Genomic DNA, 17,173 nt, shown 5'->3' on the forward strand with positions numbered 1-17,173 from the left:
GCAGCCGCGGCGCGCACTTGATTGTACGCACTGTATATCGGTGATAAAGATCTATATTACTAAGCCATACACAAGTTCGAGTAAATGTGAAGTAAAGTATTACGGGTACTGAGAGTGATAATATTAAAGTGAACACTCACATTGTTCATTATTCCGATAGTGTCGTGTGAAGTGAGTGAAATAAGTTATTTAGTGTTCTTTTCCCATGGTGTGTAATTTAGAACTTGTCCAGTCCTCTCACCCTGTCCGAGCAAGGTCCGTTAATACCTGAGACTGAACCTCTTCTCTGCCCATTCTGACTACCGGCGACTAACATTCACACCTGACACACTCTCCGTAAGCAAGTAACGGCTTACTGGTCTGCATATAGACTCCTGTCTCCCTAATTTCGTCATCATGTTACAGAGCAAAATCACTTGCAGGAATGCGAGACTCAACAGTCACATTGCCCACGAAATCGACTGTGCCATGTAAGTTAAGCTACAAATTAGCCAAACGCGTGACCATCTCTATGGCATAATTAATAATATTTCTTGAGGATTTCTTATAAATCTATTGTGTCATGGGTGGTCATATGTTTATGTCGTAATTCATTGTAAAGAAGAGAGGCTATTTCTTTAGTTCAAGCAGGTTCATTTGCTCAAGGTCATAACTACAAATTTCCCTCAAGAAGAAAAATTATAAAGTTATTTAAATTACCCTCTCTGCTAGAACAATGGTTAAATTAATTTCTTAATTCGAAAGGATATTACAATTTCCTCTGTTGCTTTTCACATTTTGTCAGCAATTAACTCGACTTGTGCACTTCCGAATTTTCTTATATTTGTTGCTTACGATTTAAAAAATTGAGTAGATACTACGTAACTGTGTATAACAGCTACGTACTTATTTATGTAGGTGAAGAGCCGGGATATTATAACTCCAAAACAACAATGGAAGTGTGCCTTACTGTTGTTTGAGTCGTTATTCGAGATATATTCAAATTGGAATCGATGTTACGATACGGAATTTATGTGACCAGATTCTGAATGAAGTTAGCAGCAAATGTATTATCACGTGTTTTTATTAAAATAGCGACTCTATAGTAGCTCCTCTTACTTAATGCAAATGGTTCACATGAGATAAAGTGTTAAAATTACAGCCAAAAATATTTTTATTTAGCGGTACCTAATTTATTCTATCTAGTTTTAAAAAAATAGTATACTACATAGATTATAAAGTAAAAAAAAGTAAAGCTATCCCTGTACCATGCCGTGAAGGCCCATAGGGTTGTGAGACGTTGAGGGTCCCACATTATCTAGACAATCGGCTCAATGATGGCGGTAAGGTTGTCAGCCTTACACGCCGGCCGCGATTTACTCCCCAGGAAAATTATTTAATTAATTCCTGGTACTCATTTCTGTTAGAGGCTGAGTCATCCCCAGGGCCATAGTGCGGCTGGAAGGATTAGGTCAATTGAAAAAATCCGATGACCTCATCGGGATTTGAACCCGCGATCTTCCGGTTTGTAGCATAGCCCCTCAACCAACTACGTTACCACGTGCCCCAAATAGATAGATTATACATAATTTAATTTTTTACAATTAGCATTTTTTTGTAAATGCTGAAACGGAAACTCGTAATTCTATACAAATTCACTCTTAGGTAACATCAAGTGAAGGAAACGTCATGCATCACAAAAATATGGGGTGCTCTACAGTCACGACTTGGAATGTGTTCTTCCGAAATTTAACATCGTAACTATTTTTATTCTTCACTCATTTTCTATTGATGGAAGGCTACTAATTGATAGGAAAGCAAAATGTAATTTAAATTGAAATACATCAGCAACATTTGTAGTTCCTTGTTAACATAACAATAATTGCAAGTTTCTTTTTTGTAAATGTTTCTCATCACTCCTACCCCATTCATTCATCCTTCATTCATTCATTCATTCATTCATTCATTATTAGAGGGGGTGGGTTTCCCCATGCACTTAGACCAGTTATTGGTCCATTGTGCGTCCCCCTTTAATTTCTACTGTCGCCATACGCTTCCAGTACCGGTGCTCGCTATCAGCCCTATTCTGCCAGCGAGGTCGGCCCTCTTCTAGCATTGGTACCCGATTCTTAGCCCCATTCTGCCTGCGAGGTCGGCCCTCTTCTGGCAGTGGTACCCGATACTTCCCCATCTACCGGAGGCATTGGAAACTACTTGGGCGGGAAACTTTTTTGCCTAATTTTGCTCAGAGGTTTCCTAGAGACATGAATATCTTTTACTTGTTCCCTGAATTTTCCCGCCCTTAAAAATTCCACGACCTCCGCCGGGCTTGAACCCGCGTACCTTGAGTCATGAGGTGGGAACGTTACCCCTAGACTACGGAGGCCGCTCACCCCCACTCCACACACACGCACACACACACACACACACATTTATCATGCGGTTACTATGTGTAAACAGTAAATTTGGATCGAAAAATGCATTAAGTATAATTGGAAGGTCTGTTNCATACTGCTAGTGTAAAAACAGGTAATTTCCACTTGGATTTATAAGCACATTACAGTCGATATGAAATCATTAGGTATATTAATTTATACCTATTTAATATTTTTAAATTTAATTTTATTGCAAATACTTTTGTAATGCGTTATTTGAAACGTTTTCTCCCAGAATCCCCAAGTCGCTTACAAAATACTTTTAGGAAAGAGAGAGCATTTTCATTATCGTATACTTTAGTCACTGCTTTAAATTATTCGTCAGTTTTCTGATCCTAATTTGATTGTTCTGTATGCTGTTACATTCTTACCGAACAGCTTTAAGCTTAGAAGTTCGAGAATAGAATTAAACAGTAGCAACCTTTACCATTAATTGTACATTTAAGCAAATTCTTTAGTAACATCACAGAAACGATCAGTGTCCGTCTTCGACTACGTAAGCCTTGTTTTGAACTCCACCTGCAGAGACATCTCCATTCAAGTCACACTCTACCGATCCGTTCGTGACTGTCCCGTTCTGACCTTTCTGTACGCTGCTGCAATCTGGCGGAATGCTATTCGTCACCTCTTGGCTCGCCGCTTCCAGGTTAAGCGCTTCCGTCTGTTTCGATGCAGCTTCTTTTTTGTGTTCGTGATACATCCAGCTGTAAACACAGTAAGTGAGACTGTAATTATTACAGCCTCAGCCATCACAGAAGAATAAAAAGCAATAGACTTGCTTCTGTTGCGCACACCTCTGTATGAGAGGGAGTCCATGTCGGAAAAGTGAATGTATCAGTTTGTGTGCAATTTAACCAGTGAAGTAAGCGTGTAGTGGACTGCTTTACAGGCCAGCATGTTGACAACGGAGTACATTTTCCCCCAACAAATATATTTTCTCTTTAATTGCGTACTTTCAGAGCAGATGATTTTCTTACTCGTGTATATTAATTGAATGCGTGTTATGAATTCAGTACTAAGAGCACTAACACTTTTTATGGGGAAAACCTGTTAGAAACTCCTAAATTAAGTATTTTTAGTAGTTTATATCAGTCGTTCGAAACAAGCATTTGGATGCGAAATGGGATAAATGTTCATACGCAGTTTCTTTTGAATTTCAAGGTCGGGACGCTATGCAGGGTCAATCTTCCTCCTAAATTTGAGCTGGCTTCTCGTTGCAGGATCGGATTCCACTGCTGTGTTTATCAACCCTGCCATTGCAGCTACAAACTCGCCAAGGTTGTGCGAATGTAAAGGCACAGCAAATTTAGCGAATTTCATGAATGGCGAAGTCATCGATTGGGGTGGGTTTGCTCTATTAACATTCATGGCCTATCCACATTCAGCTTCGTTTTTCTTACACAACGTGTGTAATCTTTATACTAGGCTTGTAAGGACCTCCATGTCTGACCAACACAGCTTCTGAGAGTTGGGACATGCCAGTTTGTAAGAGCCCACACTGCCGTATTCAGAAAAATGGACGGTATAGTAAATGTCACGTAACTTCGAACAAGGCCAAGAGTAACCTTGAATGCACAGAAGAAAAATTTCAGACAAGAGTGTGGAGGGTGTGAGAAGTGACAGGCGGCCAGTGGAAGAACGAGTATTAAGAAACTCCTCCCACCACAAGCTATGCGCGGGATTTGACTAGGAATGCGGGGCCTTGTTCAAAGTTACGTGACACTGTCTATACTACTTTAATGCGCAGTCTACCTGAAATTTTACACTACAGCATGCGGTCTAACGGAGCATTTGTCATAAGAAACAATGAACAGTGGTNTTGGAGAGGGTGGGTTTCCCCATGCACCGCGACCAGTTTGATCTATTGTGCTTCCCTCTATGATATTCTATCAGTCTCTATACCCTACCGATAAATGGCGCGTACCATCAGTCCCGCCGAGCAAGCGAGTTCGGCCACTTGCTTAGCGGTGTCTATAATGCTTCCCCCATCTGTCGGAGGCCCTTAGAGACTATTGTTGGGCGGGAAACGTCCTGGAATTTGGCTCAGTGATCCCCTTTGGGGATATGAGGTTCTTTTACGTGCCGTAAAGTTACGACACGGGACACACGGCTTAAAGTCCCTCCCGGAGGACTTGTTCCCTGAATCTTTCCGCCCTTAAAAATTCGACGACCTCCGCCGGGTATTTGAACCCGCGTACTACGAGTCATGAGGTGGGAACGTTACCTCTAGACTAAGGAGGCCGCCTAATTATTGAATTACGGATAATCTTAAGAGAGAGGAAGATACAGGAAGATAGAAAGAATTACATAATGAGGAGCTTCATGATTTTACCTACCAAATATTCTTAAGAGCCGGGATAACATAGTCTCTATAGCGAGAAGCTACAGGCTGGACGACCGAGGGGTCGGAGCTCGAGTCCCGGTAGGGCCAAGAATTTTCACTTCTCTACATAGTTCAGACCGGCTGTGGGGGTCCACCCAATCTCCTCTCCAGTGGATACCGGGGGTGAAGCGGCCGAGACGTGAAGCTGACCACTCACCTCCAGCTAGTGCGGAGATCAAGAAAATATGGATCTCTACATCCACTTTCCCATAGCCTTAATGGCATAGTGCTTAATTAGTTAAGCGTAGGGACAATTTTACCTTTTTGCCATTTTTTTTATTGCTAGTGGGATGGGACTAAGTCCCTTGTACTGCGGCCACATCTGGCCTATTGTACCAGCCCCAGATGATAAGTGAGGGTGATTGTGGAGCAATTGGTGGAATGAAGATTGGCAGGGGAAACCGAAGTACTCGGAGAAAACCTGATCCAGCGCCTCTTTGTCCATCACAAATCCCACTTGACCAGACGCGGGATCGAACCCGGGCCGCCGCGGTGGGAAGCCAGCGACTAACTGCTTGAGCTATGGCGCGGCCTATCTTTTTACCTTACCAAATATTCATAGAATTTCGCTTGCGGACTACACGCCACGGAGTTTTTTTTTTTTCTTTTTCGTTACATGCAGGAGAATGAGATAATCAGGACGTGCAGATGAGGAACTTTAGTAGGAAAACCTAAAGAGAAAGCATTACTTTGGGTACCTTGGCTTAATAGATTGCAGGATAATATTAAATAGGTCTCAAGGAAATATAGTGTGAGGGTGTGAAATGAATTCATGTGTCTCAGGATAAGGTTTAGTTTGCAAGTACAGTAATGATCTTCTGTCTCCGAAGAAGGGGAGGATTTCTTGATCAGAGGAGACACTCCTTGCTTCTAAAGGACTCTGCAGTAAGGAGTTAGTCACGACTGTAACTCACATGAAGATGACGACGGCCGGAGCTGTGAGGCCGCCTCCCAGCAGGAAGAAGGCTCCAGGTACAGAGTGCATTGTGGCTGCGTAAACTGCGCTGTACATGGGCCCGTACACCAGAGGCATCAGCGCTTCGCAGACACCGAACAGAGAGTTCACTTTGCCTGTGGGGGAACACACACAACAGCGCCACTTGAATCATTGCTCGTGGCCTTCCACTTTCTTACGGACTTTCAAGAATTAACGTCAGAGTATTATATCTATGAACTGCGGCATCAGGAGACGTGTGTGTGTGCAGCTGATAAGGGAAGAAACCATTAGGAAAACCTAGACGTAGGTGGGTGGATCTTAAAATGGATCTTAGAGAGATAGTATGGGGTGGTATGGACTGGATTGATCTGACTCAGGATAGGAACCAGTAGAAGGCTCCTGTAAATATGATATCGAATCTTCGGGGTCCATAAAATGTTGGGAAATACTTGAGTAGCAGAGCGACTGGAAACTTCTTGAAAAGGACTCAGATCTATGGAGTTAGTGGGAGTGTATGTTGTTTCATGTAATTACACAGGGTTTGAAAGTGTGTCATTGTGGTGGAAAAAGATGTAATTAATTCACTGCTTCCGTAAAGAAATAAGGGAACGAGATAAAGGTATGACAGGGAGGAAGAAAAGGAAGAAATAAGATTACGGATGGAGCTATGAAAGAAATGACTCCTCGTTTAGTGTTAACTGATATTTATACTAGCATTGCTGGTCTCGGTAGCCGAGCGGCCTATGGCATGGATGTCTGATGTGTGTGTGTGTTGATTCTGTGTTTAGGTAGAGGCCTTGCGACGAGCTGATCACCCGTCCAAGGAGTTCTACCGTCTGTAAAAATGATCATGAAACTGAGAAATCAGTCCTGTGCTTCTAAGTGGGAGCGAAGAGGAAAACATATATACTAGTATTCACGTAATGAAAACGGTCTCTGCATTGAATTCAAACACCGAGGCAGGAGCAGGATGTGAGCAAGTTTTTCGCTTGAAGCTAATGCATATAGGTAATGTAGTATCTGTCCTCAATATCTTTCTGCGTATTTTGCAACCACACTGTTTATCGGATTTAAATTCCGTTCGCATCTCTTCAGTACAATTTGGTTTATGAACCTCAGACGGAACATCAACGCTCAGAAACGGATTAAAAGTTAAAAAGTAAAGTTATCCCTGTAACAGGCCGTGAAGGCCCATAGGGTTGTGAGACGTTGAGGGTCCCACATTATCTAGGCAGTCGTCTCAAAGATGGCGGTAAAGTTCTCAGTCTTACGCACCGGCAGCCCTTTACCCCCAGGAAGATTTCTGGCCCTCATTTCTGTTACAAGCTGAGTGGACCACAGGGTCATAGAGCGGCTGCAAAGATAAGTCAATGACCTCATTGCGAATCGAACCAGCATATTGCCTCAACCAACTGTGCAACCGCGAGCCCCCGAGAATGTCCAAACACCCTCGTATAATCTCCGTTTAAAATGACTGAAAAGGAATACCGTATTTACGCATGTATAGGCCGCGTGCGTGTATAGGCCACAGCACAATTTTCAGACAGAAATTATAGAAAAAATAATTTTCTTGGAATATTATTTTAGGAGTATTACACCCTGTATTACTAATTATGAATATATTTTTTTTAAATGAAGTGTGATTTCGAATATTTCGAATATAAGCCGCACCCCAGTTTTCCTCTTGAATTTTTGGCAAAAAATGTGCGGCCTATACATGCGTAAATACGGTATTCCGATAGAGAATATACATTTTCAAATTACGTTATTTACTATTCTGTATATATTATTGACCTCGTTATTAATTTACTTCGGAAATAAATGTTTTGTTCTGACGTCAATCGTGCTGCAGGTATCACTCCGTACAGCCAGAAGGTATTTGTATATTCTACAGAGTTCTGACGTTGGTGTATTCCGAAAGGTATTTTTCCTGATAAACAATCATTATAGTGGAGTTGGATTTGGGGTCCTCACAGTTCTGTTCTCTGGGACATAACGTCGTGCAGCCCAGAAAAGTCAACCGACATTTTGAATGATCATATAGGCTCGATCTTCAGGGGCGAATAGTGAGCCAAATAAGAAAGCAGCATAAAGCAGACAACAAATAGAACACTTCTCCCATAAGCGTACATTAACTTTCACTGGACTGCACGGCGTTATAACCCACAAAAGACAGCACTTAACACTGGAAAATATTTCAAATAAAATTTTCCTGTGGTAATCCGTTTCTGGAGCCGGTCACGGTAGCCGAGCGGTCTAAGGCATGCACTGTCTTCGCTGGCTCGGAAGCCGGGATCGTGGGTTCCAATCCCACTCAGGGCCTTCACGGCCTGTTACAGTGATAGCTCTATCTTTCGTCTCGCTAGGCCATTATCATTACTTTGTCAGAAGTTGCATGCGTAACGCGGTTACGTAACCGTCTAATGAGGCCGTGCCGTAGCTCAAGCGGTTAGTCGCTGGCTTCCCACCACGGCGGCCCGGGTTCGATCCCGGGTCTGGTCAAGTGGGATTTGTGGTGGACAAAGTGGCGCTGGGGCAAGTTTCCTCCGAGTACTTCGGTTTCCCCTGCCAATCTTAATTCCACCAATTGCTCCACAATCACCCTCACCTATCATCTAGGGTTGGTACAATAGGCCAGAAGTGGCCGCAGTACAAGGGACTTAGTCCCACCCCACTAGCAATAAAAAAAAAGTGCAGTGATCTCGGCAAACAAGAGAGATACATCTTCCATAATGTCGTAATTTGCGAGAGTGATAATTACGTACTCAATGTGAAAACGTTTGTGTGGTCTTCTTCATTGTGGTTTGTTACTTATTCTAACGCCGTTTAAGAGTTCTGTTCACCGAAAAAATATGAAGCTTCTTAAAAATATTGTACCTTGTTTGAAAATACGGTACCATTTTGGAATTCGCTCATTTTTCAAGTTTATTAAACCGGCTACATTTTGATCTACTGAGACCCCAAACAGAGTAGGTTCAGTTTCATGCATTCTTCACTTGAAAACGGAAATGGAACCAGCTTTCGAAGACTGAAGTTTTAATGTTCAGGGGCGATGGTCGATGTCCAAAGTAATAAAATCGATGTAATCAGGGTTCACATATCGTAGAATTCGGAGCATAATGATCATAAACGTATTCAGAAAGACCAATAAAAACAGTATACACAGCAAACACCGTAAATATGAAATTATTATAAAACAGGAGGAGAATGGTTAATGAAAACAAAATGGAATTTATGAACATAAGTGTAATAAATGCAGCGAATTATAAAGGGCGAAAAGAAAGAAATTATAAGGCAAGATACGAGTACTATGGCCCTGGGTCGATCCAGCCTCTAACACAAATGAGTACCAGGACTCTTCCTAGAGGGTAAAGGGCGGCCGGCGCGTAAGGCTGACAGCTTCACCGACATTTGTGAACCCATCGTCTAGAAAATGTAGGAAGCTCGACGGCTCACAACTCCATGGGCCTCCACGGCCAGTTATAGGGATAGCTTTACCCTAGAGTACTACTGAGGGTCCAATGGAAGCTAGTAGAGAGGTCGATCTGCCAATAACCGCCGAATAGAATTATTCTTGTCTCTTCAGTAGAGCTGAAATCAAATTCATAATATGAACACATACTCTCGAAATGTGTCAAAGTTCACATAGTTCGGAACGACCCTAGCAGATCCAAATGCGTTTAAGGAGAAATGAAGAGCAGATTAAGGGACTGCTGCAGTTCTGTGGAGTATCATTCGTACTTCTACCTGTTGTAGTCTGGTAAGCAAATACCAGCGTTTCGGAGGAATATAGTGCCTGCCTCTTCGGGTTTCCTGATACGTTTATACCCATTGACCAGACCGCAAAGACCACAGACAACGAACACCATTCAGCCTTGAAATCCTGAAGTCTTGTTAACTGTTGTAACAGTTCTGTTACTTGTATGAAATGTAAAGTAAAAAACAAGTTCATTTCGAAGTAGTTGACTGATGCAGACTGTAGATGATCTGATATTTTTATTTTAAAATTTAAATACTTAACATCATAGCTGATATTTGTGGTATTTTCCGGTTATTTAAATGTCTGGATGAAGTCAGATACAGCTGAGAACTGATAAGAGTTCCTCAGAAATCATTCAGACTCTTCCGGCTTGTCTCACAGATGGCGGTAAGGTTGTCAGCCTTACGCGCCGACCGCCATTTACACCCCAGGAAGTGGGGGTTAGTTTCTGTTAGAGGCTGAGTCGGCCCCAAGGCCATATTGCGGCTGGAAGGATTAGATAAATTGCAAATACCCAATGACCTCATCGGGAATTGAACCCGCGAACTTCCGGCTTGTATCATAGTGCCTCAACCAACTACGCTGCCACGTGCCCTCACGCAATAGCGTAGGGTTGATTATATGGAGAGATATTAGGATGATTACATTGCAAGTCGGGACAGCGTAGTCGGTATAGCGACTAGCTACGGACTGGACGATCGAGGGGTCGGAGTTCGAGTGCCGGTGGGGCAATAGTTTTCTCTTCTCCTCGTCGTCCAGACCGCCTCTGGGGTCCACCCAACCTCCTATCCAATGCGTACCGGGAGCTCTTTCCCCATGGGTAATGCAGCCGGAGCGTGAAGTTGACCACTCACCTCCAACTGGCGCCGAGAAATATGGATCTATACATCCACGGGGACAACTTTACCCTTTTCATTGTGGAGGCGTATGTAAGTTGCACTGAGCTGTCAGAATTCAGCGGGTTAAGGTAATTAATGCCCTCGGATAAAATAACCACAGTTTAATCCGGAAATATTCACATGCATTGGATGGATAAATGAGTGATAGTGATACACTCGTATGGGTCCATTGCGTGGCTCTGGAACCGCAAGCATAACGATTCTGCTGGAAGTTGCAGCATATAGGCTTCTTACTTTATTGACCACTAGCCTAATTCATATTTGACCTTGTAAAGTGAATTGAAGGGGACACGCGATAGTGTAATTAGTTGGGGTACTATGATACAAGCAGGAAGATCGCGGGTTCGATTCCCGATGAGGTCACTTTATTTTTCGGTTGACCTAGTTCTTCCAATCGCACTATGACCCTGGGGTTCATTCATCCTCTAACACAAATGATTACGAGGAATATTCCTGGGGTTAAAGTGTAGCCGGTGCATAAAGCTGACGACCTCATCGCCATCTGTGAGCCGACTGTCTAGAAAATGTTTGAGCCTCGACGTCTCACAACTCTATGGGCCTCCACCGCCTGTTCTAGGGATAGCTTTACCTTAAGTAAATTAAGGAGCAGTTTCGGTAATGAATACATTTCTTTCAACGTTTTGTTGTTTCAATAATAGTATTATAAATTGCGAAGATCTGAACAGCTGTTCATAGGACCTGAACCAGCTTGCGGCATCTCGGTAGGAGAGTATTGCTAAATGAAACGGCAGATCAGCTGGCAAGAACAGGATCTGAACAACCGTTCACAGGACCTGAACCAGCTTGCGGCATCTCAGTAGGAGAGTATTGCAGGCAACGAAACCGCAGATCAGCTGGCAAGAACAGGATCTGAACAACCGTTCACAGGACCTGAACCAGCTTGCGGCATCTCAGTAGGAGAGTATTGCAGGCAACGAAACCGCAGATCAGCTGGCAAGAACAGGATCTGAACAACCGTTCACAGGACCTGAACCAGCTTGCGGCATCTCAGTAGGAGAGTATTGCTAAATGAAACGGCAGATCAGCTGGCAAGAACAGGATCTGAACAACCGTTCATAGGACCTGAACCAGCTTGCGGCATCTCAATTGGAGTTGCCAAGAAAGCGACCAGGGACTGGACAAACAGAAATCACAAAAAACACTGGGAATTCACAACTGGACTCAAACAGGCAAAAAGATTTATGTCAGGACCCTCTGCCAAAAGAACGAGGGACCTGTTAAAATTAAACAGAGACCAACTGAGATGGGTGGTAGGACTACTTACTGGGCACTGCCACCTAAAGGGGCACCTTTCCAAACTGGGGCTGACAGAGGGCCCAACCTGTGAAAGGTGCCTACAAGAAGATGAATCAGGCACACACGTCTTATGTGATTGTGAGGCTATAGCTTACTTAAGATATCGCCACCTGGGTCAATTCTTCATGGAACCAAGTGACTTTTATGACGCCCCCGTAATCCTACATTTCATTCGAAGGGTAGGATTAATAAAGGGTTAATCCAAAGGGGAAGCACAATAGATCCTTGAAGGCCTCAGTGCGAGGGCCAGTTTTATGGCTCATCCCTCATACTCATACTCATTTCTAAACATCCAATTGTATCTGACCTCTTTGTATCTTCTTAGGGCAACGGTGATCTCGCCTTAACAGTTTCTCCAAAATAAAATTACTATCTAGAAATCATATAATGTAATTAATGTTATCCACTGCATTTTTTTTTCGAATTTATAATAATTAAAATTGCTAATTGCAAGAATAATGCCGACATTTCGGAGGAACATCGGATCACACAAGCTGTACAAGGCGCCACATCCCAGAAGACGATATTTTTCATAGTTATCCCCGTGGAAACCTCAAATCTTACACTAAATACATTCTCTGTTAACTCTAATGCGCAAATAATTACCCTGAATCTCCTTTCGCTTCAGTTAGAGTCGATTGATGGTCAAAATATACAAGATAAATAATTTTTAATAAAAATAATTATTTTTATGTTGTATTTTATGGTTTTATTTAAAGTGAACCTGCAGTTATATACACGCAGATAACCGTTTATTTGCCTGCTGCATTTCCGTAAGGGAATAGTCCGAAACACTGCGATGCTTTATCATCAGTCGCTTTTCAATTTCGCTTTAGAATAAGCCATTGGGAAGGTAGAAGAAAATCAAGATTAATTCGGATTGAATGACATGCACACTATCTTCGGTCTATACTGACGACGTTATTTCATGGAGCGAAAACACTACATCATTAAGAAAAAGGCAGAAAATCTATGAGACATTAATAAGAAGATAGAAATGAAAGAAGAGAAAGTTAAGCGGCTATTTTTTCATGTCTCATCACCAGAGTATGTGTAAGATTACCTTCACAATGAACGTAAGAGGAGGTTAAATTAGGGTAACGTCTGGAGGCACTCATTTCGGACCACTCAATTTCGAGGACGCCAACGAAATGCAAGCCTTGATACTCTCAAGCAGCGCTTACCTAGTTCGTCGGTAGGAACAAGTTTTGAAGCGATAGACCTCATCGCGATAAACGACGTTCCGTTTAAAATCTCCACCAATGGTGCTGCAAGAAAAAAGAATACGTTGTCATTGAAATATGTTTTCTTTTATTTTTAATGACACGTTGTAAATAGAAAACAGCAGTTGAACACATTGATCTTATGGTCTAAGGTGGGTACGGTGTCGTGGGGGGGATCGATCACTGGGATCTTGAATTCGAATCCTGCCTAGGCTGGGGCCACAAGAGCGTACAAAATGTGTCCGTTGTAGAAATAAACTGGAGGCGAATGCTACGCTTTCTTCTGACTCCATTGCAGACAATAAACTACGCACCGCATTCTGCAACTGTGGTGTGTCCTCAGCAAAGTCCGTCATAAAGTACGTTCGTTGCAACGAACGTACTTCGTGTGCTCGTGTGGCCCCAGCCTTAAGGCATGTACGAGTGTATATGCCTTTATTTCATTACGTTTTACTATATCGGTGGAAACCTCGCAGTGGCTGGCCCACTATCCAGTGAATCATGGCAGATGTATAAAATATTCTTACTGTCAGAATTGCTTCTGTTCGGAACAGTCGCAGAAGCTGAGGAAGAGCAGAAGAAGGTTGATATGATAAAATGCAGAATCGATGTAAGTTTTCTTCTTCTGTGTTCAGCACCAAAAAGTTAACTGTGTTATCCGAATTTATGTCACCAGAATTATCTTATTAGCTGACCCATGAAGCAGAGTCATTCTTGAGAAACTGACAGTCGCTGTGTTAGTGAGTATAAATAATATTACCGTTGGGAACACAGCATTACAAGTAGTATGAAATCAAATATTTTATACGACCTACCAAATTTATTTTAGAAGTGTTACACGATCCACATTGTGGTGTGATTTATTTAACGACGCTCCGTAGCTCGGACTAGAGAAGCGTCGAATAGTAGGATGAATGTTGAATAATGAATTGGAAAGAATTTGGAAGGAAGCGATCTTCGCCAGTGAGGTACTTCACCGATGTTTACCTGGAGAGGCTTGGGATAAAAATATATGTGGTGTTAACCGACGTTTCGGAGGAACGTATTGCCTCCATCTTCAGGGTAGAAGATGGAGTCTGCTTTTACCGGTTCTCACGGTCTCTCCGCTTGCAGATTTCTTATATTTTTTCTTCTACCCTGAAGATGGAGGCGATACGTTCCTCCGAAACGTCGGTTAACACCACATATACACGGTGCCAAATCCCAGAAGACTGCTTTCTTAACAGTACATTTTGCTTTATAAAAGTTTAGATACACAAATAATTTTTGCCATGCTACTAGCATACTTGTATGTAACGTGGATGTTTATGTACCCAAATATATTTGCCAGTCGGTGGTGCTGAATGCATACACGAAACTTGCCAGAATCTTGCTTGTACAAGACATGACTCCGATCAGGGCGTCATCGATCTTCAGAACATGGCTGAACACACACACGGACACCATGGTACCTGGAACAAAGCAGAACATTCAGCAACCGGTAGGAATTCTCCATTGCCAGAGGTATAATTGAGTTTCTATGCACGACATTTCGGGAATGGCTGTACTCTCGTTTTCAGAGAAAATTTGCAGTAATGCTGAAAGTTATTTTATTATTTACTACCTGATATATCCATCGTAGTCCAGGCGCAATGCACACGCATAACTGGGAAGTGTAAGACATTGACAAGCCGATCACATTGGCCGAGTGAAAGTGTTTACCGAGCCATTGCCTAGCAACGATTGGGGCATACACATACAGACCCACAGACTCTCCATTGATTACGAAACGGACCCTACATGGAAACGACTCTTTCAAGAGTTCTTCTATTGTTGCGTGTATTCGTTTCCATGGGAACGTCTTTACCGAACCATTGCCTAGCAACGATTGGGGCATACACATACAGACCCACAGACTCTCCATTGATTACGACACGGACCCTACATGGAAACGACTCCTCCAAAAGTTCCTCTATTGTTACGTGTATTCGTTGCCACGGGAACGTCTCTAGTGAGCCATTGCCTAGCAACGATAAGCGGAGATACACATACAGACACACAGGCTGATGAGGGGGATTTATGAATTAAGCCGTTGAGATGGGCTTAGGTGCTATGATATGTCATCATTAGGATCATCAAATCAAGGAAAGTGAGGGGTGGGGGATAAGAAATGCATACAAACAATGAAAAATGGAAAGAGACTACTTGAAAGACATAGGTTTAGGTAGGAAGATGAAATTTAAATCGATATCAAATAATCGATATAATAATCTGACTGAAAATGGGTGCAAATTGAGGGCCCTTGTGAACACGGTACTGAACTTTCAGCATTTCATAGAAGGCAAGGAATTTCTTGGATACCTGAGCGACTTTTAGTTTCTCAAAAGGGTCTACTCTGTGTAATTAGCTGTTATATGTCTCTGTGGCGGGGCCGGTAAGTTGTTATTTGGAAGGTTGCAGGGCTGTATTGCGTAAAGGCGTGTCTACACAATTTAAGAATTTAATGTTACTTCCGCCATAAATATGAGAGCACCCGACATCTCCTTGGTATCGTTACCTGTACACCCATTGCTAGGCAACGAGTGGTAAACAAGTTACCGCGAAGAGAAACTCTTGGTAAACAGTTGGTTGCTAGGTTAGTCAGCAATAGCGGGAGCTGTGCGTTCTGTGTCGTCCATTCCGCGCAGCAGTGGAAATAGCGGGGTTATGCAGCCCGTTTCCAGGCAGCGCCTCTGTAAACACAGTTCAACCTCAACAATACAGAGACTGTTTTTCTGCGTGGTCCGTGCCGAAGACTTATAAGAGAAGTGAATGCAATGGCATTCTCCGTGATTAAAGCAGCCGGAGCGTGAGGATGGCCACTCACTTCCTTATAGTGCCAATGTTAACTCCCCATACGTCTTCATGTCATGAATCTTAATTAATTAAACATAGGCACAACTTTATCCTTTTTTACATTTCAACTATGAGAATTAGACAGCATGTTCATTTTGTTTCATTCTATAATATTAACAGTGTTGTCATTACCAAAAGGCAATGCAAGCGTATCCGCCGGCATTTCAATGCTTCTTGCATCACTGCTGAGGTAAACCAGAATTGTCTTTTTTCTGAATTTTCATCGTACACATTTTTGATCTTCTCAAGGCTTATGTAGATATAAACGTGGTCACGATTTATCTGTACAAGGTCATTAATATGGCCTTGAAAAATGTGAAATAAGCGTTCCATAAGTTTCATTATATGCAAGAGCGTCTTATGCTGAGAACGAGAGGGCCTGCAGACACGCAATTCGAGCAGTAAAGATATGATTACGACCGCTGAAGAAAAAATTCAGTAGGGTGAGTTCGAGTGCATGCGGCAAGCGGATATGATTGTTTGTAGGAAGACCTCTCTGTCAGCTGGTGGCGCTGTGACCTCTGCTGTCATCTGCAGAGTTTGTCTGGACCTCCGAATGCGTGTTGAATGATGAATACTGCGTGGATGGAAGAACATGTTTGAGTGAAACATTATTGTTTTGAAGCTGGTGTTTTAAGATAAGCTGAAACATATATTTTTTTTAAATATTTGCAGTTTTGCAATGGGCCGTCCAGGGACTCCTACCGACTGTCTGTGAGATTAATAAATTAATAATTAGCTAAAACTAAATGAAAAAAAAAATGCCAGAGAGCATTATCTTTCAAGGTAGAAGAAGAACATTACAGTTTAAGCACATCTGCTTCACTGAATTGCCGTGTCTTGACTGATATTTGTGTAAGGAAAGCATTCTCACGTATTCTGAGTGACAAATGCATTAGTAGTAGACCGACAGTGACACCAAACGTTCTTTATCAGTGGATCAGGTCGGGTGAATAGGGTCACCTTGTGAAATTTAAAATTTTAGTCTTTGGTTTAGGCACTATCCTACAAGTCAGATGTCCGCGGTTTCAAGTCCCGATGAGGTCATTGGATTTTTTTTTCAATTGACCTAATCCTCCCAGCCGCACTATGGCCCTGGTGTCGACTCAGCCTCTAACAGAAATGAGTACCAGGAATATTCTTGAGGGTAAAGTGCGGCCCACGCGCCATCTATAAGTCGATTGTCTAGATAATGTTGGAACCTCAACATGTCACAACCCTATGGGCCTCCACGGCCTGTTACAGGGATACCTCTACTTTTTACTTTTTAATGAAGTTCACTTTTCTATATGAAATTCGCAGTAACATCCCTATTTCTATTCTGTGCAGTGGAGTAGCTGATGGATGGGAAAAGGTATAAATAAAT

The 17,173-nt window shown here is 42.5% G+C and overlaps 2 protein-coding genes across 3 annotated transcripts in view; one reads left to right on the forward strand and one right to left on the reverse strand.

The window, feature by feature from the left end:
- Positions 1-17,173, forward strand: part of LOC111871770 — a 203,881-nt gene that overhangs the window by 10,687 nt on the left and 176,021 nt on the right. The gene's annotated exons all lie outside the window — the stretch shown is intronic.
- Positions 2,493-17,173, reverse strand: part of LOC111871769 (proton-coupled folate transporter) — a 61,938-nt gene continuing 47,257 nt past the window's right edge. The window contains exons 3-6 of one of the 2 annotated variants that reach the window (XM_023865081.2): positions 14,247-14,384; positions 12,895-12,978; positions 5,712-5,868; positions 2,493-3,118 (exon numbers count right to left, since the gene is read on the reverse strand). In XM_023865081.2, coding sequence (XP_023720849.1) covers positions 2,890-3,118; positions 5,712-5,868; positions 12,895-12,978; positions 14,247-14,384 — 608 coding nt within the window. In that variant the 3' untranslated portion in view covers positions 2,493-2,889. The remainder of the gene's footprint in view (positions 3,119-5,711; positions 5,869-12,894; positions 12,979-14,246; positions 14,385-17,173) is intronic. The other variant, XM_023865082.2, reaches the window with a different exon arrangement.

The sequence above is a fragment of the Cryptotermes secundus genome, unplaced genomic scaffold, assembly GCF_002891405.2.
Source record: "Cryptotermes secundus unplaced genomic scaffold, Csec_1.0 scaffold746, whole genome shotgun sequence".
NCBI classification, from domain to species: Eukaryota; Metazoa; Arthropoda; class Insecta; order Blattodea; family Kalotermitidae; genus Cryptotermes; species Cryptotermes secundus.